The sequence below is a fragment of the Strigops habroptila genome, chromosome 12 (genome assembly GCF_004027225.2).
Source record: "Strigops habroptila isolate Jane chromosome 12, bStrHab1.2.pri, whole genome shotgun sequence".
NCBI lineage: Eukaryota > Metazoa > Chordata > Aves > Psittaciformes > Psittacidae > Strigops > Strigops habroptila.
Window position 1 is genome coordinate 23,833,541 of NC_044288.2, and position 25,419 is coordinate 23,858,959.

The 25,419-nt window shown below is 45.1% G+C and overlaps 1 protein-coding gene across 2 annotated transcripts in view; it reads right to left on the reverse strand.

The window, feature by feature from the left end:
• KCNIP1 (potassium voltage-gated channel interacting protein 1) overlaps nucleotides 1-25,419 on the reverse strand; it is a 411,307-nt gene that overhangs the window by 260,358 nt on the left and 125,530 nt on the right. The window contains exon 1 of one of the 2 annotated variants that reach the window (XM_030504593.1): nucleotides 6,381-7,068. The exons of the other annotated variant lie outside the window; for it this stretch is intronic. Coding sequence (XP_030360453.1) covers nucleotides 6,381-6,441 — 61 coding nt within the window. The 5' untranslated portion in view covers nucleotides 6,442-7,068. Of the gene's footprint in view, nucleotides 1-6,380; nucleotides 7,069-25,419 lie in introns of those variants that run through there. 2 annotated transcript variants of the gene reach the window in all.

Consider the following 25,419-nt stretch of genomic DNA (forward strand, 5'->3'; position numbering starts at 1 on the left):
TGCAAAAGTCCAAGTGCTTCATAGTGCCCATTCCAATCACCAAATATCCAGAAAGTCACCCTGGAAGAGCTGGTTATAAAGGTTGGAAGATTACCAAGGCTGAGAGTTAAAAGTTGGAAAATATTTTCTGTTTTACCCTTTTGGATTATTGTTGAACATTTAGAAGCTCCAAAGCATTGCAGCCTGCTCCCCTGCAAAGCTCAAGTCTCTAATCAGCTCTTTTATGGTGGGATTTCAGGGCTCTGTGAGGATGTGTTGCGCTTCGAGAGGCATGAAGTACCTGTACCCAGGGGCAGGAAATAAGCACACATGTATGCTAATGCAACACAACATGTAACACGCTGCAGAATCTACTTTCCTCCATCTGTTTTTCTTTATTCCAAACCTCCAAGCTGGGTCTGCCTACAGGATTCGAGGCAGGAGCTGTATGCCTGTGGGAAGCAATCAGGGACATATATAGCTTATTTTAATTTAATCAGTGCTATCCGCTCTTAAGACCAGGTATTTGAGATCCCTCTGCCTCACTGCCAGGAGCTGAATTTATAGGGAAACAAGCAGGAAACAAAGCAAGTGATGAGGGAAGCAATTTGGAATTAGTGACTGCACAGGAGCTAAATAAATTCTGGGGAGTAGAGAATAGAAGCAGTCACAATTCCCTCCAAGCAAACCCCACAGCCATGCAAGCTCTCGCCCAGGGCTACTGAGGACACGGGCAACAGGGTGCAAACTCCATGCCACCTACCCCGGGCATGTCCCAGCACACGGCTGGGATGGGTGTTTGGCTGCTGTGATTCTGAGTAGCCTCCCAGGCACCTCATTGGACTTTGGAGAAACCAAAGAGTTTCATGCCAAGCGGCATGTTTGGACAAACACACACTAGTGACCACAATGTTCCCAAACTGCTGCTGGTTGAGTGCGTACACCAAAAGCGTGTCGTTGCAGAGTGCTGCTCTGTGCACCCCTTACAAAGACAATTCCCCAGAAAAAGATGCCTGTCAAAGCCTCAGGTTTCAGTGCAGGCGGCTAAAAATGTACCTGACCTGTCAGACTGCATCAGGTGACAATCAGAAAGGACTAGGGAAAGAAAATGAGTGTCAGTTCTGTGCTCCGGGCTCTCGGACTCAGCCGGGAGAAACCAAATCAGCCATTCCTTCCACTGCCTCAAGCACCTGCAGGCTCAGGTCCGCGACCAGGGGGAAGATGCTCTGCTTGCTCTAGAAGGGAAATACATAGGGAACTGAGATCTATTAACAAAATACCCATGACATAGGGCTGTATGGTCTGAGTCTTTAGGGGACACACATTTGTTCTCAACAGCGGCAGACTGACAAGTTTCTTTGAGAAGCAGAAGCAAGAGAAGGGCAACTTTCAAAGCTTTTCTTTCTGCCAAACCTGAACAGATTTTTGAGGGATAAAGGCGAATCTGCAGCTCCTCCTGGATGAATTTCAAAGGCCTATCAAGAATAAAGCTGCTCTAAACAGCTTACAAAGAGTTGCTTTGCAACGGTACATACTGGGCAAATAAATACCAAGGGAGCTCCCCTGCCCAAATCTGGCATCCCCATCCGACAGCTGTAGGGCTAGGGCTGAAAAGGACTGACTCCTTGAAACCCTCTTGAACCACTTTTTCTTTGTCTGAGTAGAGAAGCAGATTTTTCCAGTGCAGGGAACTGAAAGGGCTCAGCCATGACCAGTGACATTAGGAGCTCAGGTCAGTCAGATATTCTTCTGAGGACTGACAAGTCCAGCAATGGTGAGTGGTTTCCTGGTAAGTAAACCACTAGAAAATACAGCTAGTCAGACACAAAACCTGATGCTTTTGGACAATAAGCCATTTCAAAGCAAACTTTCCTTCAAAATAAAGTCTAGAAGTCAGTCACTGTAAAAATGGCACAACTGCTGTTGTGTAAATTCCTGCTGTTTAGCCCTTGCAAAATTAAACTGTGCCAGGCTCCTCTCAATAGTTTAGGTTTGGATCAAAATCTGGTTACTCTCATTCAACAGGCTCAGATTCCCAGCTGAAAACAGTTCTGATTTCTGCTGCTGGTGTCAGGGGAAGAGCTGGAGCCTGCAGTTCTAAAGCCAACAAGATTCAGGTACTGAGAAATATCTGAGTTATATTTCCTTTTCACTGGGACTATGAGGGGGGTGTTCTGTGGAAAAAAGAAAGAACACACACAGCTAATCCCTTATTCCTTGATTTTCCTTTTCTACTGGAATCGAATTTGCCCACACATGGCAGCATCCCCGTCCCCACTGCACACTGCCACAGAGGAAGGGAAAGCCATCAAAACTAGAAATTCCCCCTGCTTTAGCAATCTGCTAATCTGAACGTTTCCATGACAAATCTGGAAATGACTGATTCTAGCCACAGATTTGGCCATGATTGGCTGCAGACTATAAAAACACATGAAAAACATCTCTCTTTCTGCAGCTAGTTGAAACTAGAGATGTGTTCCTGTGTGCATTGTCTGCTGTGCTGGCCCTCTGCCTTTTAGTGTTGTGGGTTTGGTTTTTTTCTTCCTCCTAACTCATTCATTGTTTTATTGCTTATGTTTGCTGAAGGATATACAAGCAACTTGAAATTCTTAATCTTGTATCTAAGCACTAACTGCTAACATACTAGAGAGAGGACCAAGCACTCCTCTGAGCTTTGCTGGTGTTTAGTCCATACTGAGCTCTCCGTGTTTCTTTCTGTTCCTGGTGCTCCAAAGGATTTAAGGTGGCAGTAATCGCAGAACTGGGTGGATGAGGTTGGAAGGGACCTCGAAAGATTGTCTCATCCTCAAGGCACGTTTAACTACAGCAAGTTGCTCAGGACTGTGTTTTGAGTATTTCCAAGGATGGAGACGCCACAGACCCTCTGGGCAGCCTGCTCTAGTGTCCAGTCATCCTAGCAGTAAAACCTTTTTCTTATACTGAAGCTGAATTTCTTGTATTTCAATTTGTGCCCACTGTCCCTTGTTCTGTCACTGGGCACCACTAAGAAGAGCCTGGCTCCATCACCTCTCCTACCCCCCATCAGGTAATTTTACTTTGCTTAGTATTCCCTGAGTGCTGGAAAAAGCAGACAAGAATCCCAACAGCGAATGAAGTTAAACTGCCGTTAATTGAAGAGAACAGAGGACATAATTTCTAATAACATGTACAAATAATCTGTGGAACTGCCCCAAGCCACTACTGAAGCAAACAGTACAAATCTCGTGGACTATCCAGGGACACTCCAGTAAACAGGGAAAACATCTGCAGCTTTATCAATAGGATTGCAAACCTGAGAAGTAGATATCTCCATCTCACAGGACAGGGCAAGCGGCTCCTAACCTGCCTAGACAAAATGCCCAGTTACATTGGATGAAGTTTTCACATTCAAGTCAAATAAATGATATCCTCCTCTACAAAACCACAACACTGTCCACATCACAACACTGTCCACATCCAGAGACAAGGTCTCACACTTGATGGACCATTGCCCTCCACTTTAAGGCAATTTCTGCGCTACTCCTGCCTTTATTCAGGCTCCCCATTTTCATTAAAACACGGAATTAAATCCTGTACTCTTGAACACTGCTACATTGCTGCTCACAGCTGGAATAGCCACCAGACACCATTCTTGCTGCCAGCTCCCCGGACCAAGCCAGCAGAGCCATGCCCTGCTCTGAGGCTGGAAGGGTTCCGCATGGGCCACTCTGCTGGGATCCATCACACGCGTACTAATATTAACTCTGGAAACTCCTCACTTGAGATATAACCTGCTTTATTTTACCTGCTTTTAATAAAATACACATTGCTTTTAGTTGATTATACCAAAGATACGTAGCTCCAGAAACCTGTGTGAGCTGCTTAGCTAGAAAAGACTATATAAATTGTCTTCAAACTACTGGGAAGAGCACATATTTGCTGAGATGACAGTGTATTTGCAGAGATGTGGATCTAGCCCTGTTATAACTATTTCTTCAAGCCCTTATTTAAGCAGCAATATTTACCTCCTACATAAATGCTGAACTATTCAAATAAACACAGAGATAAATATAATAAATTATTACAGTAGATTATAATCTAATAATAAAATAGATAATAAACACTTTTCTCTATAACAGATAGACACAGCAACATCAAAAGGAGCATATACACCCAGGCACCGTTAGCGAGGTGCCCTCTGGCCAAGAAGATGACCTGCATGGCAGGCTGTATCAACAGTCACACAGGCAGAGCTGGAATGCGTGAGCCTTCCTCTCTATTCAGAACACAGCAGAGTGCCGTAGTGAGCTTTGGGCTGCCCAGTACAAGGCAGACATGGATACACTTAGGCATGGTCCAGCAGAGGCCACCAGCATGGTCAGGGGCTGGAGGAGATGCTGAGGGACAGGTGAGCAGCACTAAGGAACCATTATGCAGTGGTGATTGACTTCTACTCACTATTTAGCTCACAGACAAAGAACAATTTCACATTGTATTCAAGCACATCTCAGTGTTTCATTGCAGTCAAAGTGAAATGCTCACGGTCAAAGTAAAATACACCAAGCAGCCCAGAGGCACATGCAGCAAACATGCCTCTGCCACTCATGTTTGGAGATCCGGGGCATCCCCTGGGCATCAGTCTAGAGGAACATCTGCAACAGCAGCGTTGTTCTTTTCTGCCAGGTAAATAGTGACTAAAAGGTGTGAAATTCTATACTGCCTTTGAAAATAGCCAAGAAAAGCAAAGTAATTTCTTCCAATTTTCTCTTTCCAACTGGTTACCCTACTAAGACATCAGAGCCAAAAGGACACAACTCAGGGAACACAAATCCTGATAAATATAGGTGAACAACCACTGCCAGAAGGCATCAGCAAGATTGGATCCCACTGTAAATGTTCAAATGTGTGACCAGATGCTGGGTCTTTACTGCTTGTGAACTCCCAACAAAAAGCAATTTCTTCCTTCCGCTAGAGTGTTAAGCCAACTGCAAGACCACAAAGTGATAGAGAGCAGATGCATTCAGCTCCAAATTATCCACATTGAGTGGAAATCAGCTCCAGCTCCCAGGTTTCTGGCAGGTGGAGAAGACCCCCCACACACACTTGGTGTCCCCGCAGCCACCATGCCCAGCACACTGCGCTCAGCTCTGCTGTGCTTCCCAGTGCCTAAACATGACTCCCACAGCTTCAGGTGTGACTCGGTGCTTGGACAACTCTACAGTTATACTTGCATTGTAAATAATAGCATATCCATCCCAGGCAATCACACAATTATGGTTGCATTACACCAACACAGAAAGGTGAACTGTAAACCATGTGCACACACTCTTATAGAAAATGTTATCCTACCTGTCTTGGATCAGGAACATAGAATTTGACACTGACACTTGCCACAATCAAATCCCCTGCACAGCCCTTCCCCATTTCTATTTAGAGTGATTACTTGATGTTTCCTAAGATAATTTTTAATTTAAATTGCTAGAAAATCCACACCAGCTTGAATTCAAAAGTATATATACAAACTGAGCAACAGATCCAGTGGAAACAGAGACCTACCCCAGGAATACCGAGGGATTGTTAAATGCAGAGGTTCTGGCAGGGAATATTTCCAAACAGCAGAAAGACTTGCTGAAGTTACAGAGTCTTGTTTTTTAAACACTACTCATTCTGTATGGTATGGATGTGCCCCTGATAGTGCTTGCAACTTTCTGCTCAGCAGCACCCTGGAATTTCTGAATTAACCCTTAAGGAAATCGAGCAGAGCTCAAGCAAACACTACACACACCAGACCTCCTGAAAAATCAGCATTTCACAGCCAATATTTATGGATTTTAAGGATTAAAATCGCTGGGATAGCTGCTTATTTCCTCATTTTTCATGAGCTTCTCCTCTCCTTCTCTATGAAAACCTCCTAATTTTTTCCCCCTCTTGATAATCTTTACAAAACACACATCATTAGTATTGCACACTTGGTGCTGGATTACTGAATATGCAACACTGACTCTAACAATACTTTCCGAGAAAGAAACCACAAGGTATTGGGAAGGATTTGCTATGTATCTACGTTTTATCCCCTCCTCAAAGGGTTGATAAAGCATGGGATTTGGAAATAAACAAGTCTCTTCTGCAAGTGCTCTGCATATGGAGCCTGTGAGTTTCTCCTCACACACACACACGCCTGTACGAAGGATTAGAGTATTTCAGCTGCTTTTCACCCCCCAGGCCCCTCCACAGCAATATTCTCATGCCCACATGCTTCCCTCCACCACCCCCCATCCCACTTTCTGCAAATTGCACCTCACATAAACACTGCTGGGTTACTTGCAAGTAGCACATGTTCATTTTCTCCTTCCTTCCCAATACAAATTTCTCTCCCAGCAAATATACAGAAGGGACTGGAAAAGCAAAACAGGAGGTCTTACCTTTTGATGGTCTTCTTTGTTTCGTTTGTAGAGAGGAGAACGTACCCATTACAGCACCCATTGCAAAAGCTACTCGTGAGTTTTTGGGGAGGATTTATTTTGGCTGGGGTTATTTTTCTAATTCTTTTCACCCCACCCTTCCACTGCCAGTGAACACAATCGGTGTGAAATCCCCCCAAGAACAAAACAAAACAGAGGAAGTCAAGAGAAGAAAGAAAAGAAGAAAGGAGGAGGGAAAAAGCAAAGCACTGCAGCTCAGCGTTCAGCAAGCGTTAAGCTTTGAGGGCTTTTTTTTAAGTCAACACACATGCACTGACTCAGAGCCGGCTGCACTGTTATTATTCAAAACAGCTCCCCATCAAAATTTAAATGCTAGGTAGATTCCCTCAGACCAGAGCTGGCAGCAGATGCATCAAAATATTTACTGGAGCACAGCCACATAAACACACAGGCTAATTCTTCCTCCCGATCCCTTATGGCTCCAACCAGCAGCCGGGAGGTCTAGCGCGGGAGCATCAGCGCGTCTCTTCCAGTGCATACTAAACTGGAGTCCTGTAGCCATGCCGAGGGGCTCAGGGGGGAGCCAGGGCTTTGGGCTGGGTACCAAATCGGAATGAATGGGAATCTTCTGAGTAGGAAATGATAGTGAGCGAGGCACCAAAGCCCCAGCTGCGCGGGCTGCGTGCTCCTGCTAATGAGGAGCCTGACAGAAAGGTAGGAAGCAGCAATCTCCAACCGTGCTCCCAGGCACGGGAGTCAGGGGAAACAAGTAAACGCAACAGAACATTTCACCACAATCCTTCTCCTCCACATCATTCCTCAGGCAGCAGAAGCATGTGCAAGACAGTTGTTAACTTATTTTTCTGCCAGATATGTATGGGCACATCCTTTTTAAGGATATTAAACCAACGAACAGTTGAAATAAAATTCTGCAAGCATCCAGGGGCTGGGAGGAGGTAGGAGAGCCCCCAGCATTTGCCCAGTTCTGTCATATTTCAATCAATCAGCTACACATCTTGTCATGTTTTCTCAGAAGACGAAACAGCAAGTGCTCAGGTAGAGAAGGAGTTAAACATACCGAGGCAGCCTCAGATCCAGAATTAATTTGCTATTTGCACAGGGTGACTGGGATTAAGGCAGCATCTGTGCAAATACTGTATTTGTCTGGAGAAATTCATTCCTACGCCTTGTCTCAACAGGTTTCCCCAGCTTCCCGCTAACTTTGCAGTAAGGATCTCGTCACACACTGGTCCCAGAGGCCCCAGAAGCTGCACCGCATTCATGTCCCTGGTGGCACAGCCCTTTGTGACCTGCTGCTCACATAGCCAGCGATGCTGTCTTTGCATGTGCAGGTGGATTTGCATCTCTACCAGCAAACAGCTGTCCATTAGTTGCTAGTTGCAAAAGGTATTACGCAAAATAATTTATTTTCTTCAATCTTGTTTAACAACTCCATACACAGCAACTGAGCTGCTTCTGAGGAATGCCTGAGGTGAGGTGAGGTGAGATACTAAGGTTCCTGAGCTGGAACACAGAAGTTTGCAGGCAAGTGCAAAGTGCCTGAGATTTGGGGCACACAGTGCTGCCATGCTGTCATCAGTGTGGGAGCCTGGCCCATGCAACACTCCCTGGCCCAAGGCTGGCCATGGCTGTGGCCCCACAGCCCCAGGTTACAGGCACAGATCCAGAGGGCGGTCTGGCAGACTGAGGGGATCTCCACAAGGCACTGAAAAGCTGTATGAGATTCTTAAGCTCTTCTTAATTTAAATATTTTTTATTTTATATTTTATTTGTGTTTACCCAATAAAATATTTGATAGGCAACAGCCTGCCTATGGAAAATCCCTGCATTCAGCAAAGGTGGGAGGGTGACCAGAGGCCACGGCAAATGTGCCGTCACATAATGGCACCTGCACAACACCACAGGTTCCAAGACGAGAAACGAGAGGTGAGGACCTGCCTGGAAATGTCATTTCTCATACAAACAGGGAGCAGAGAGAGATGGTAGAGCTCCCATTCAGCAGGCTATGTCTGCTCCCCCTTTGCCACTGCAGCAATACATCACTGACTGGATGCTGGTGCCATGACAGAGCCTTCACAAGTCTTGGGGCAGGAGCTGTGCTCCTACAACTGAGTGGCCACCCCTGTATCATGCCTTCGTCGGTGGGTGAGGGTTGTGGTGGTCCTGCCTCCATGCAGCAGGAGGGAGGTCTCAGTGCTGTGTCTGGACTCCTCTATCTGCATCAATGCAACTGAAAGCATCCTACCACCAAAAGCAATAACTGCCAGAGGGACACTGCACTCCCATCCCCTGCTCTCAAGATGTCAAAAATGGAATCCTCCTAAATCTAGGCAAAACTGTCACTAGCAGAAGTCAATGAGCTACTGTTCCTGTCACATTGTCCACTCACAAAACCACGTCAGTTGACTTATGCACTGGGAAAAACAGTGCTGTACACCTAAGGGCTCCAACGTAAATGGTTGCAAAGAACTACTTGGATTATCATAGAATCACTTGGGTTGGAAAAGACTAATACTGCCAAGTCCAACCGTTAACCCAGCACTGCAAAGGCCGCCACTAAACCATGTCCCTCAGTACCACATCTATGCATCTTAAATACCTCCAGGGAGAGTGACTGCACCACCGCCCTATACAGCCTGTTCAGTGCTTGACAACCTTTCCAGTGAAGACATTTTTCCCAATATCCAGTCTAAACCTCCCCTGGCACAGCTTGAGGCCATTTCCCCTTGTCCTAGAGCTTGTTACTTGGGAGAAGAGACCAGCCCCACCTCACTACAACCTCTTTTCAGCAAGAGGCACCTAGAAAGTAGCTGACTTTAGGATTCCTCCTGACATCAGCTGGATCTCAGCTGTGCAGAAAGATCTCAGCCTGAGAGCGGCAGATTAGGTTGCCCACATGGTGAGATACTCTAGAAAAAAGTAATTTAGGATGAGAGAATTGCACCCCTGATGCTGCACTGCTGTTTACTTCAAACAGAGTGGTATATGAAGGTGGAGGGCAAACATGGATATTCATTTTTCTTTGAAACCTGAAAGAAAAATAGATTGGTCTTGGCTGGAAACCAGTATTGACAGATTCATATGAAATCATGGGGATAAACGGTTACATGGATTTTTGTTTTTATGACTCAAACATATAAGAATGGGGACACGAGGAGGGACCATGTCTGTGCTGGGCAGACAAGCACAGAATCCCACATCACCAGTTCAAACGCAGCCACTTTCTCTCATAGCTGAAACCCAAGACCTCAGAGGAACAGCAGCATCGGAACCACTAATGAATCAGGGTATTTGCCACAGCAGTCCAGAGATGACCATCCAAATTTATCAGCCTAAGAGATAATACCTGGGAACAAGTGCTGATGGTCATGCTCTATCTGAGGAGATGAATATTTTCAGAGTATTTCCTTTAGAGGTAAGATGAAGGCTGAGCTCTGATGGTGATGGACAAATGCACAGTTCTAGCTGTGTGGGTACCTAAGCCAGCACCCTAGGTAAGAACTGTTATCAGAGAATTGAAAGCACCTTGGGGAAAGGAGATATCGTGTTATGCCAGATCTGACTGCATCCCCAGTACTGATTTGCAGCGCCCATATCCCTGCTCACCCCCAGCACAGTGAGACCCATAGCTGCACTCCTGGGGCTCTCTCATGGCACAATTCACACACAGTTCTGGAGCAGCTGCTTGCGCTGCTGAAGGCATGCACTGCTTCACACTGCCTGTGCCGTGCCTAAACCCACACAGTGTCCCACAAAAAGTCCACCCAACAGGAGCTGTGTGACTGCCTACGGAGGGGAGAGTCCCCGATGGGAAAGGGCCATGAGGGCTTCACACAGGCAACAGGCAGACACGTCAGGGTACAGTGAGGTGTTGCGCAGGTACAGCAACACACGACACATATCCTGGGGGTGGCCTCTGCCCCAGCAGAAGCCTTTGCACACACTCAGCCAAGCACTCGATGCTGTGTGCTGACCTCCTGAGCTAGAGCAGCAGGACTTGTCCCCACAAGTCACCCCACAGGTCATTATCTGCCAGCAATTAAACCCAAATTCATCCTTTTACCAGTACTATCTTCCATATTACAATAAATTCTGTCTGTTGACTAACAAAACCATGACATAATTACTATTCATTGACCCTCTTCCTGATTTTTTTTCCCACCTCTTAACTCTACGTTATTGCTTTTAATAAGCATCTGGGAGACTTTGAAACGTCAGAATAAAGCAGACAGACACTGGCAGTGGTGTAGAGGTGGTTATTGGATGTGGCCAGAAGGTTTGGTGAGAATAAGTAGTTCATCATTTTTAATAAATGCAAATATAACATCTTTAATTAGGGATTCATATGAGCAGCTTCCTGACAGCAGTACGGGCTGGAAATCTCCTGGGAGCAAGGTCACAGGGACTGCTACAGCACTGGTGCCTGACACAGGATCACGTCCTCTTCCCACTACAGACAACAACTGCTGCGAACTAGAGCCAGATATTACTCGTGTTATATCTATCCTGAACTATGCATTTGGGTATTTTTGTGGATAGACAGAGGAAAGCAGAGGGGGAGATTTTTTTTTCCCATTGTGCAGAGATGTGGATTGTTGCCAGGAGAAAACATCCTCCCCAAGCACAGCGCCAAGGGATGTAATCTCTGGTTTATCAGCCATCCTCTCCTACAAGGCAAAGCTGGCAACATCCATCTGCAGGACTGGCAAGAACACCTCAGACATACTCAGATTTTAGAATTACGGCATTGGCGAAATTCATTCTGATGCAATTTTTTGTCTCCCAAAGTACAGTAATAGACATTTGCATAATAGGCACAGAAATAAGACCTGAACACTGCCTGTTTATAGCAAGCCCTTGTCATTCACTCTGTATCTATCAGCTTTGAGTGCTTCAAGGTAAGCTCTGCTTTAAAAAGCCTGAACAGAGCTGGAATTGACCGATTCTCTTTCCATTCCTGGTATTTTAGGAATGAGACCTAGGCAGCATTGGCCTACACGCTTTAGACTAAAGGAATTTAATTTTTCCTATTCCAGTAATTAATGCTTGTTTTGGGGAAGAATTTTATATTTACCCACTCACTTCAAAGCAAAAGGGACTTTCTGCTCACCTGAGCAGCCACTGTTTTCTTGAGGTTGAGGCTGAGCAGCATCCTTCCAGCAAGCCACCGAGGGCATAGAGGGAGATGGGATGATGCACCATGAGCGCTGACTCCTGCTTCCAGCTGTGCCCACTTAGCTAGAGCCTGGTCAGATGTCCACAACTAGATCTGCCAGCACCAACCCAAAAACCGCTCAGTGGTCTGGCACAAACCTGCCTCTAGCCATGACTGTTCCCAGCAGCACAACTGTGATACTCCGGGCATGGATTCCTCCATGAGGGATGGCAGCCGGGGGGAGCGGGAGACAGAGATTGCACACTGATTGCACAGGCACGATATGGCAGCCCCCTTGCAGAAGCTGCCCGTGCACCATGAGAGCTGCCCACATGCTCTTGCTCTCTCTTTCAGCTTCCTCCAATTTTTAAAGCAGTTCATGAGACACTGAGACTTGGCTCTCCGGAGGAAAAAAATAAAAACCAAAAGAAAGAAAGGAAATGTTCCTTTTCTAAGAGAATGAAATGAGAGTTTCTGTTGCTTAGCAAATCTTTAACCAGTTGCTGCCCTCAGCTGCCTGTGCCAGAACACACTCTGCCAAGCGTTTTGCCTGACCCCAAACCCAAGGCCCCGCAGAACTCCTGGCAGGAGCCAATCTGAGCCACGACCTGCGTGATGGCCGGAGTCACTGCTTGCTTGGGTGAGGGCTGCAGGGAGCACCTGCACCTTCCTCACCACACCAGAGCACTCCAAGCATTCCCCAGCATCACTGAAGGACTCATCCTTCAGGTCATCTCAGTGCTGAAGCTCCAGGCAGCAGCACTCCGCACAGTCACAGGCCAACTAAGGAACACCAAGGGCGAAAGTATGGTAGGAAATGAACAAAACTAGCTCCAGCTGGACCCTGAAGAGAAGCAGAAAAGATCATCACGATCATGACCACATGCATAGAGCCTGGGATGCTGACACACCTCCACAGTGCAGCCCCCCCAAGTGAACCTGCAGGACCCTGGGGTGCAGAATAAAGGCAAGCACTCCATTTCTCTTGCAGTAGTAGCCATCATTTTTCTTTTCCTTAATTCTCTGCTATTATTAAAAATCATTCTTTAACTAGACTGCTAAGGTTTGAATCACACTAACCAATACATTTCAGGTGTGTTTCTTTACTACAAATATACATTATTAACTTACTGAAATTGTCCCAGTTCAAAGCAGGAAGGGAGAAGCTAAGAAAGGTCCACCTGCCAAACAAACAGCCACTGCAGAGACCTACAGGGATAAATTGAAGCAGCATCTGGAAACCAGCTTGATCACAGAGAGATCAAGATGAAGTGGGGTTTTTTTGCTAGCCTATACCTGTAATAAAGTGTTTGGGGGTCTTTGTGAGCCACCATCTACCTTTTTCATCCATGCAAGGATGTAACAGGTCTTCCTACTCCAGATTTTCACAGTCAGTTCACCACATCTGTATTTTTTTCCTCAACACCAATTTTTTGGAAATGTTTCTTCCAAAAAAGCAACCACCACACTCAGTAGCCTAATTTCATCCTTCTTTTCTCCACTCACAAGCCATTATAATAAACAAGGCTGTTTTCAAAGAAATCTTTTGCTCTCTGTAAGGACAAGGAAGCAGAACAGGAACTCTTAAAAGATTCATTACTGCATCTCTACAGGCCCAAAGCAAATTCTCATGCTAGCTAGCTTTGCCAAATCTCAAAAGCAAGAGGTCCTCCTTTCCATCTTGATGGAATTTTTCATGACATGAAAGCCAGTGAAGAATAATGTTGAGAGATCAGATGTAACAGATGAGGATTAAAGCTTTGGGATAATCTAGGTTTTCATGTAAATAAAGCAGTGACAATATTGAGGTGTTGGAAAGCCACTTGCTTTCCAGTCGATAGCAAACACAGCTCTGCAAAACCAAAGAAAATAAATGCAATGGCCACTTAATGCCACCAAACAGGCAATAAAAAGCCAGGCAACGAGGTCTGAGCAATAAGGGGTGCTCCTGCTCCTTAACATTCTGAGAAGGAGAGAAGAGCTGGCATTTTACATCCAATTATTCAGAACAAGCAGTCAAGCATCAGTCTCCTGAAATCCAGATCAGATGTGTCCGCTCTGCTCCAGCCTTTCTCTTGCAAATACCAAACCAAATCACCCCTGCAGCTGCACATACGTATGCACAGACTACACGTCTGTGCACTTAAAGAAAAAAGAACAAGGTATTGTTCAGCCTATATGAGGCACCGTGCGAGAGCTGAAAATAAAACGACATTATTGTCTGCTGGCTCTTGTTTTTATAGTAATAAAACTGGACAGAACTCCACAAAGTAGACCTAATGTGTGCCCTAAGGATGTCACACTTGAAACCAGATAGCTAAGAGCTCAGGAAGGGAATACTTCACATTTCTAGTGACAACTTCAACAAAACATAGGTAGGTAGACACTGGTTTATATCTCCGGTTCAAGAATGTCTTCTATAAACAGGCGGAGACTGTTTCCAGTCAAAAACTTGAAAGAAGATGAGATAGATGAAACCTGGGTAAAGCACTCGCCCGAAGGGTGACATGGAGAAATGCCTGATGGCAGAGGAGAGGGATGCGGTGGGAGCACGGAGCAGGGTCATGGGGCACACTGCTGCCAGTGGGAGGGAGCAGATGCTGACAGATGGGCAGCAGGACACAGTGCTGAGCCCTGTGAAGGTGACAAGAAGAAACTGCAGCTAGGCAGAAGGTGAGAGGGCCAGAAGATGGTCGGAAAAGACTGATGGTAAAATAAAATCAAATAAAAAGGAAGGTGGTAAACAACAGTGATGTCAACCCACCTGGAGAAGGGCTGGAGATGAGCAGGGGAAGCAGAAGCAGCAAACAGCTGTGCTGCTCCCCAAAACACGAGTTTTTGGCAAGGAAACTGTCAGTAAATATGGGGTTTAATAATAGGAAATTCTTCCAGTTTTTCTGTTTCCCTAACAACATCCATCTGGGAAGGGAAGGAGGACAGGAGTCAGTCCTGAAACCAGGCTGTGGAGCTGAGGTGCTCAGAGGAACAGCATGTCTGGCACAGCCGAGGACAGCCGGGAGCAGGCTGTGCACAGAGGAATCCAGACCTGCAACCTTTTGTTCTCAGGATGCCATTACAGTAATGCCCAAGAATGAAAAGCTCACATTTCAGTAACGAAAACCATCTATTACTCCATGAAATCTGTTTGAACATTGTGCCAAGCAAAGTCTCGCCTTTCAAAACTACCAAATCCATACATGAGAAACTTCAAGATGGTTTGAAGTAGAAAACCTTGAGGAATATTAGCCAGCACCATTAGGGCACAGAAGTGCAGGACACAACCACTGCATTGTGGCAACTGCACCAAAAAGAGTCAATGTCATTTAAATAGTATACAGATGCAAATGTAATGGGTGAAGGTATCTTTCACATACGGAATGAGGGGATGGCTTTCTGAAGGAATTTTGGCAGTCAATGGTAACAGAAGTTCCCAAAAGCCTTTTCCTTTGCAGGTAGAGAGGCTGGGGCAGAGATCCTGCATCACACTGTGTCCCACAAAGACCGAATGAGACTGGCCTGCCTAAGGGGAATATAGTAACTTGGCTGCCAGGTAGGCATTTAGTCCTGGTCCCTGCGATGGCAAAATTCACAAAACAGGCATTTGGCTGCTAAAAACACTGCAGAGAACATGAAGCAGCCAACATCAAGTACCAGGTACACACACAAACCCAAAGGTCTGTAAATCATCTTCTTATACCTTAACACATAAGCATTTCTGCCGCATCCTCAGCGAACATTACAGAGGGAGGGTACAGCTAATTTCACAGGCTCAGTGACATATACTGCAACCAATCACAGAAAAATATCCCAGGAAAACGTGTCCTGGCTGTGTGCATGGTGATAGGGACATGTCTCCCAACACTGGGACAGGCAGTGCCAGAGCATGACATGTACTTGCTCCCTTGCTCATCCACCCATGGTCAGGTCGGCACCGTTTGAACTGACCAAGCAAGCAGGCTGGGTGACAGACAGGAGTTCTGCGGTGGCTTGTTCCCAGAAGCATTAAAGAGAATATGACAAAACTCTGCAAAGAATGTGAACAATTAATGTCAACCCAGGCTAACAGCCAGTTTCCTTTCTGCCTCGTGCTAATGGTCAGAGAGGCCTCACTGAGGCAGAAAAGCAATCTTTAATTATTCAGTATTGCCAGGAATGACTGACAAATTGACTCCCAACAATTCTACAGCCAGTGAGTTCAGTGTAGGGAGGAGAAGAGGGTAGAGAAGACATTTAGATGATCTTGGATCTCTCCTTTTTTTTTGCTTTAACATACTCTAAAGAAACGTGCTAAACTAACCACGTATAATCCAGGTCATTGAACAGATGCACATACTGCTGGGTAATCAATGTGGAGAGTTAACCAGCTATTTTTGTTTCACATTTCACTTCTCACCATAAGGTCTTGTAAAAGAGAACAAGAGCAGCCATTAGACACCCCTGGGTAAGTTCAGCTTGTGTTAAGTTAAATCACACTTAGTAAGAGGATATTCAATTTGTTCATAGAATCATAGCATCATTTAGATTGGAAAAGACCTTTAAGATCATCAAGTCCAACTATTAACCCAGCACTGCAAAGGCCACCACTAACCCATGTCCTTCAGTGACACATCTACACACCTTCAAATACCTCCACCGTTGCCCTGTGCAGCCTGCGCCAGTGCTTGACAACCCTTTTGGTGAAGACATTTTTCCCAACATTCAGTCTAAACCTCCCCTGGTGCAGCTTGAGGCCATTTCCTCCTGTCCTATCGCCTGTTCCTTTGAAGAACAGACTGACCCCACCTCACTACAACCTCCTGTCAGGCCGTTGCAGAGAGCAATAAGGTCCCCCCTGAACCTTCTCTTCTCCAGACTAAGCCCCCCAGATCCCTCAGCCGTTCCTCATCACACTTGTGCTCCAGGCCCTGCACCAGCTCCGTTGCCCTTCTCTGGCCCCACTCCAGCACCTCAATGTCTCTCTTGTAGTGAGGGGCCCAGAACTGACACAGGATTCGAGGTGTGACCTCACCAGTGCCCAGCACAGGGGGATGATCACTGCCCTGGTCACATTGGCCACACTATTTAGTTGGGTATACAAGCCAGGATGCCACTGGCCTTGGCTACCTGGGTAAGTACATTGGTCCTGTTTCATTCTGAATGTGCTAGGAATGCGTGCCAGTCCCAGATGCTCCCTCCAGCCAGGTCCTGCTAGAAGGTGCTCTAACAAAGTCAGATTTTTGTTTTTTTCCTAATCATTAATGGCATTACTCTTGAACTGAAATGACACACAACATTCATTGCATCATCTCCTAATTTTCAAAATAAGCATGACCTTCCTAATGGAGATTCATAATTTCATGTTTATGTTCTACCCTGTAACTTCCCTGCTGGAGAAAATCTCATTGGTTTATTTCAGTATAAGGTTTGCTGTTTGAAGCTGGTTAAAACAAAGCATCAAAATGGAGCTTAGCTTGGCAAGCTTCCTTAAGATAAGGTAAGTGCCAATGCCTCCCAAACTCATAACATCCTACGCACCAGCAGCCACGTTTATGTCTGTCTGAATTTTCCACACTGCAAATGCACATCTTGTGATTCTTCACCTGTACAACCTGCCTGCAGGAAAAAAGAGTTTGGTTTTGATGCAAAGGTGCCTCTCAGAACATTAGCATCAGCGTAGCATAGCGCCTGGGAATATTTTGATTCATTGTTAATGGACATTGAATTACACTACTTTTGTGCAAGATGGAGCAGACTCTGCTGCAGACTGGACATAAACAGGCTCTGAAGTTAAGATGTGGCACCTGCCCTGAATACCCAACTAAAACCAGATTAAGTCTGATACCTTGCTACGTCTACAGCAATCCCAGACAAAAACAAGCTTAGGAACAAGTATCAGATGTGAGCAGGGCAGTGGTTTACCAGTATCTATGCAAGCAATCATGGGGAATCACATCGTCCCTATGGAAACCTCAAGGTCTATTACATTTGTTACATGTGCAATCATTACCGCCAGCAGTTCATATAGTGAAGCCATTCACCAAATTAAAACAAAGACTAAATTACACCAGAAAGATCATACTCCAGCTTACATATAGAAGTAAGTGTAAATTAAGTGGGATTCAGGGTGACTGAGGAAGTAGCATAATAGTGTGATCTTTAAATTTAAACCTCCTTAAAATGAGACTCACGGGACAGAATAAGGTTTGTTCTGCAGTGGCTTTCACAGGTGAAGAGGAAAAAAAAATATTCAAGTAGCTCCCAAGTATTTATAATCACTGACATCTTCAATAAATGTTTTCAGGATTCATGAAATCCTAAAATCATGATGCGATCCGAATCTCACCTTCCTTTAATCACAGGAAAACAGCAGTCTTTTTAGGAAAATAGAGAAAAAAACATTTGGAAAACCTGTTTCTCAAGAAGCTTATTTTTCTCTAGATTCAGTTGCATTACTACATGGCAGAACCACATAGTAGTACAAAGAAAAGACGTGAAAAATACACTGTTAAGATCTCAAAAATCTTGACAGATTTGGAGGTCTCTGCATTTTGCAGAGAATCGCCTGTTTTGGGAAAGAACTGCAGCCTCCTGTAATGTGTTCCTCTCGGCAGTACCGGTGAGTATTTCCACCTGTAACTCCAACCTAAATTCGTTCATGTGAGAGAATTCACATTAAGGTCACAGCAGATGAGGAATGCTTCCAATAAAAGGGATATATGCCATTCCTATAGTGCCGGCCAGTGGACTGAATTATTATTATTACAACTATAGAATAACTTTCATCTTGCTGCTGAAGTGCTCCTCACCTCACAGCACTGGGACAACTATTTTCCACTTCTGCCCAATACACCTCCAGATACTCTCTGGAGTTATTAACTAATTAAAATTATTCCACTTCAAGAGATACCAAATGTTAGGGAGGAGACAGCTCCAAGACAATCAGCGGCACCACTTCCACTGTTGGCAGCACGCTGGTGCAGGCAATAACCCCAACTAAAGCAGGTGGATCCAAAACTCAAATGCAAATATTCAGGTCAGAATATCTATATTGCTTTTAATTGACCCAGTCGAGGGCGTCTTCAGAACAGAGGATCAACATGTTTTAGGACATAGGGCTTTTCAAGCACAAGCTGAAGCTGTGCTGGTGGAGCAGGGCTTGCTGGCAGGGAAGAGGTGTCCCTGTGGTGCCACCAGAGCCACAGCCTCAGCTGGGGAGAGAACCCGCACACTGCGTGGTTCGGGAGGCCACACACTGCACATACACACAGGAGCCAGTCAAACGTTTCCACACCTCATGCACAGCCCCCAGGCAGGTACATATGGGCAAGAGCCAGGCTGAGAGAGCTGGGCTGGGGCAGCCTGGAGAAGAGAAGGCTCCTGAAGGGGAGACCTTAGAGCAGCTCCAGTGCCTAAAGGGGCTCCAGGAAACCTGGAGAGGGGCTTTGGACAAGGGCCTGTAGGGACAGGACAACCTGCCAGAGGGGAGATTGAGATGAGCTCTGAGGCAGAAGCTCTTCCCTGTGAGGGTGCTGAGGTGCTGGCACAGGGTGCCCAGAGAAGCTGTGGCTGCCCCATCCCTGGCAGTGTTCAAGGCCAGGTTGGACACAGGGGCTTGGAGCAACCTGCTCCAGTGGAAGGTGTCCCTGCCCATGGCAGGGGGTTAGAACTGGATGAGCTTTAAGGTCCCTTCCAACACAAACCAGTCTGGGATTCTAAAAGAAGAAATTTCTGTTTGCAGAATAGAACTTCCAAAGCAAACAGAATGAGTCTTTTGTCTATCAGGTGCTTTTCACACATGCAGAAAATATTACTGTTATTTTTTGCCTTCCCCACTGTCCTGGGTTCAGCTATAGCAGTCATTTTTCTCCTGCTTAGTAGCTGGTGCAGTGCTGTGTTTTTTAACTTTCAGCCTGGGAACAACGCTGATAACACCGATGTTTTTAGTTGTTGTTAAGTAATGTTTATTCCAACCAAGGACTTTCTCAGTCTCATGCTCTGCCAGGGAGGAGGGGAAGCCAGGAGGAAGCAGAGACAGGACACCTGACCCAAACTGGCCAAAGGGGTATTCCATCCCACAGCACATCATGCCCAGTATAGAAACCGGGGGGAGTTACCCGGAAGGCCCAGAGCACTGCTCGGGTCGGGCTGGTTATCGGTCAGCGGGTGGTGAGCAATTGTATCCTCTCCCCTTGTTATTCCCCTTATGATTATTATCATTGGTGGTAGCAGTAGTGGTTTGTATTATACCTTAGTTGCGGGACTGCTCTTATCTCAACCCGTGGGAGCTACATTCTTCCGATTCTCCTCCCCATCCCCCCGGGAGCGGGGGGAGGAAGGGGGGGGAGTGAGCGAGCGGCTGCGTGGTTCCGAGTTACCAGCTGGGCTCAAACCACGACACCCACCCATCAGCATCCAGATCAATCCTTCCAGTAGCCTACACGAACCTCTGCCATCACATGGAGTGTACATTAAACACCTAGACGGCTATGGCATTGCCAATTTTCTCATGATGCCGATGAACAACTTCTCGTCAGGTTCAGATCAGTAAATTCCAGTCAGCTCTTTTTTTCCAGGTCCCCTCCATTTGGCTTCTGCGGAAGAGTTATTCCTTGGTTTAGATTTAATTCTTGCCAAAGAAATGACAGCAAAAATATTAATAGCAAACTTATATGAAACGAATCTTCAGTAATCCTCTTTTATGGGCTATGAAGATTGTCATCAAGATTTCATTAATCTAATGGAAAAAGTCCTGGCATAAACCAGCCATTGGGGATCTATAAGATGCAGGCTGGTGGCAGCTGTGGCTGCTCCATGCCTGGCTCAGGAGTGGGCAGAGGGGTCCCGGCTGCTCCTCCTCTGTCAGTTCTTTCTGGCCTTCCTCATGTTCCATGTGACATTCAAACTACACCACCATTTTGAAAACTAAATACACATTATCTTCTCTCCTTAATGCACTGAGATAAGAAAGTCTAATATTTTCCTGCCCTTCCACAGGGAAAGAAAGAACTCCTAATTCACCAAACAGCACCAGAAAAATATGGGAATATAGGTTCACTGCTTCTGATCTTAGTGGAGTCACTGGCTTCGTTGCTGTAAGATACAGCAGTGAAAAATATGCAGGCAAAGTAATTCTTGTTCCTGCTGGAGATATTGGAGTGCTCCACTTAGAATAAAACACCTGCCAGAATGCACTGACCTTTCCCACCCTTCCAATATGGGCCTGGCAACCTAAACGCAAGTGTCCTGAAGTAACTAGGAATTATTTCTAATGACGTGGGGAGGGAAAGAAAAAAGAAACACAGGACTAAGGGACATCCTGGTTGCACAAGGATTGGCCCAGTTCTGCCAGTCTGAATGTGGGGAAAAGTCACAATGACAACCTCATAAACTGCTGAAATTTGAGCAAGTGTTACACAAAAGTTGAGTGTATTCTATATTTTTTTTGTTATGAATCTTCAGCATCCACTCTAAATATACCTTTCTGGCTAACAAAAGGGTCTCCAAAGTGTCCTAGTTACTTCTCTCCTTCCATGGATGCTCACGGTACCAGATAGTGACCATACAGGTCTGCTTACATCTTTACCAGTGCTGCATAATGTATATACATGGAATTAGTTCCTAGTCCAAAATGCCTGAAGGAGCTGTCTGCAATTTAAGTTGAATTAAAATTTAACCTGTAAGCCTGGGATGTGAATGATGTATAGATCCCAGGAACGGTTCTTAGAGCACTGAGCTGCTACAGAAGTGGTTGTGTCACTGACCTACTGCTGAAGTTCTCTGTTTGAAATTAGAGTCCAGTCCAATGGGACTTTTCCACTCACCTCGGCTTTGCATATCAGCTCCTTGGGAGAGATGTTAGAAAGCTATAACATGACACATTTCGCAGCAGCAGTACAAATAAATAAATACATAATAATAAAAATGCTGAATGAAAAGCATTCCTCATAGTTTCTTTTCATGTTGGCAAATAGGCAAGCTTTCTGGCTGAAAATCCATGCTGGTTACAGAAGTAATGCATGACAAACCTCAAACCCTGGGACTCATGCTCTGCGTGTTATATATCCATTCAAAAGCAATTTCTCTGTTGTTTCTTGATTACAAATATTTATTAAAATTATTTTTTATACCTTCCTGTCACAGGCAGAATAGCTGTGCCTAGCATTTAAATTATGGCATTCAACAACCTTGCTTATGCTAATTGATACTAAACATATTAACAAGGCATGGATTAGCATAACATAAGTATTCACATGTGAAAATGAGTGGTCCAGGCAGAAAAGAGAGTTCAGCAGCAGCACATGCATTTGCAATTGTTCCATCAGTACACCCAATCCGACATTAATAACATTTAAAAAGGGATGTCATATGTAAAATATGTTGTGCCATGTCATGGATAAGCCTGAAAAAGAACTCCCTGTTCTTTGATAAGCAGAAAATGTCTCCATTGGATGAAGTTAGAGATTCATGTGCAGTGAGGGTAGAGACTATCTATTGCTGAGAAAGCTGTTTTCCACAAAGAGCATTACATGGCCTGTCCCTGCAAGATGCTGGCCACAGCTCAGCAGCTGGGAAAGGAAGGGCTCCACCTCCTGAAAGCAAGCCCCATAAAAGAACAAACCGTTACAAGCAGCAAACTTGAAAGAATTTTAGATAAATTCTACTCATGAATAAATGCCTCTATATTTCACATGCACCAATAGCAGATGTTTCCTCCTTTCCTACAGCATCCAAATATCTGACACTATCTTGTGCTCAATCTAGATGACAAGGTTTAACACTCTCACAACCATATTCCTGGTGCTTACTATGCCTTGGTTGCACTCTGTGTCCAAGGCCAAACAGCAATAAAACTGGAATTCAACATGTACCAAAGGCAGCTGACAGGAGGAGCACAGGGCTGAGCTGTAGGGCATCAGGTGGGAGGACAAGCAAAGCAACAAAATACCCCACAGGCTTGTTCAAAGCCAGGCTTTGACTTTAGTCTCTCACCATCAGACTTTACCACAAATGGTAATATGAAATATTGAATTGGGGTGAGGAGAGTGAGCACGTGCAGAGAATTCAAGTAAAAACTGGAGAGGAGGATTAAAAAAAAATCTTTTTTGAAATGATGTGATCCTTGGCTCACTTGAAGTTGACTGAGTGTCACTTCATGTCTTCCTGGAGCTCTGGGAGGCATCACAGGCCCTCTACATGTTGGCTGGTCCTGGGTGAGTGTGATTTCCCCAGCATTTCCTCCCCTCCTTGGGCCAGGCTTCTGTCTTTCTGGCATCTGCTCTCTACCTTGCCAGCTGAGCACTGAGGGTGAGAATTCATCTGATCCCCCTGAGAAATGTCTGCTGCTTTTGACAACAAATTGCTCCTTGAAGCCCTGCTGAATGTTTCAGCACTTCTTATTCCTTTTGTGCCTGAAAGATTTCAAATCCTTTAACTTTTTCTGCAATCTTCCTTTCTCCCTTCAGCTTTGCTTTGCAGTCTTCTCCTACATTGTGCTCAGTGTTGTTCTTTGATCTTCTGATCCTTCTTTTGTAATTGCACCTGATGCCTCCACTCACCCGAACCTTTCTGAAGCTGTTTTGGGAGGTTGAATGTGAAGGATCTCCAGGCAGAGGCATTTCACTTGCAGGCGAATTCAGTCTTGACCAGCAGTAAGACTGTAACAGGCCATTTTAACCTCCTGATTGCAAATGTAATCAAATATTCACTCACTTTCTGTTTAATGATGGTGACTCCAAAGAATTCAAAGAGCTATTTTGGTTGCAATATTTTCTAATTGTTTCCCTTGGGAAGTGGAAAGACTTTAACTAGATGTGGTAACACGGCTTCATTGCTATTTTGAGGTAGATAATATGCAAGTTTAGATGTACCATAATTATTCTTTGCATTTAATACTTCCCTTTCATTTTTTGCCATTAATATAATTTTTTCTACAGCCTAGTTCAGTGCTGTAGCCATCAATTTCATCACTCGATGGGCTATTGAACAAACCAGTACAACAGACCAACATAACTTGTCTTTTCTATGGTATTAAAGCTTATTGGTAATCAAATTGCAAAATATCTGGTCCTAATGATGAGTTAAGGACAATTCCAGGTCCAGGAATGCTGGGATCAACACAGCCAATAAGGCAAGATTGTTACTGCACAAGGGCTGGTGAGTTGGCTTATGTGTTTTTAAAGTGGCCTCTTGCTTTTTCTCCAACTTGACTTTCAATATAGATGACTTGTGTTGGGTTGCTACTAACACCACTTATCCAGACCAAGCTACAGGCATGAAGTATTAAATAAAAGACACAACTTTGCTTTCTTCACTGCAAAAATGACAGTGCCACATTTACAGAAACCAAACCCACATTTATCTCCATGATAATCTGCCACAAAGTAAAAACCACTTCATCTTTCCCCCCAGGCCCCTAGGTAAGTATTTGCTAGCTTAGACAGGTTGTCTCTTCTATCCTTGTGTTTTTATGGTGTCAGCTTTTAGCCATGTAACAAGCTTTTTAGCTCAATAACTCAGGACAGCTTCTTGGGGAACCACCTGTATCAGAAGTGCAGATGGGGGGACTGGAGCAGCCTTGATCGACGCAGTGAAGGTGCTGTCGAGAACACCCACCCTGTAGGCCCTTGGCTTTCTGCGACTCCAGGATCAAGCTGTACTTGAGGTTCAGTCCTGGGAAAGTATTTTGTAAAAACTCCTATTAAGGTGAGATATTTCGGATTTTGGACATCAGTTTACTTTTAATCTATGTTCTAACCTTTTAACCTGTCTTCAGAGAATAAAGGGAAAAAGTCCTGGGATCTGTCACTTGAGCGCCTATTATGCATAGTGAATGTGCTGCATGAGATGCACAAGGAAGACAAAAGGCAGCCGCTGCATGTGGCAAATGCTGACGGAGCCCTCGTGCTGCTGGCATAAAGGTGTGACACAAACACACACACTGAGACCACCCCGGCCATCCACCCTGGGCTTGGTGGATCCCACTGACATCTTCTCAGGTGGGATCGGACAGCAGCCCAGGCTGCATTTTCAACTGACGTATCTTGAAACCAACATTCACCAAGAGCCTTAGTTCTAAAATCCAGTTGAACACTCCTTAAAAGCAAATTTGAAGACCTTCACTCGTATAAAACAGTAATAAATATTTCAGACTTGCAGAGGCTGAGGATTAACTAAGCCCAGCATTGGTACAGTACAACTCTGGCATGTTATCAACCTCCACAACAGGGAGGGCTGCGTATCCATCCACCCAACACGGAATTGTCCCTGAAATAAACCATCAGACTTACAACAGATTTCTTCTCCCTGAATAACTGCATTGCTAACAGATGGTCTTTAAGGCTTGCAAAACAAGATAGAAGCAAACTGCAAAACTACCAAGGTACGACTAACGCCCTTCTACAACTAATCACATCTCAGAGGAAAGGGAAAAGAGTGTTTTACCTAGCAAAGAAACCTGGAAATTCATCAATTCTGACAATTCTGGGAGCCAGAGGAGGTGGGCAATCCAAATCTTAGCATGTATTTATGTTGGAGACTTCAAACACGCTTGAGTGTAGGTGAGATATTAAGAGAAACCTCCTCTCAGTCTTACACAAGGTCTCTTAGAAGTGCGCTGTCCTCCTCCCCACTGACATTACTGCATCTCAGTCTTCTCAGAAGAGCAGAATTCTTCAGTAAAACACACCACTGCTGCCTAGTTAGTGCTGGGACACTTTGAAAAGTTAGTCATATCTGCCCATAAACACAGTTTGTGAACTTAGCAAGCATTAAGCAAGATGTCACCCAAGTTACTTCAGTATGCCACTACTAACATCCTATTAGTAAATATCTTGGCATGGTTACTTTCTTTTATTTCTAAACTTCACTCCTTGCTGGTGCAAGATG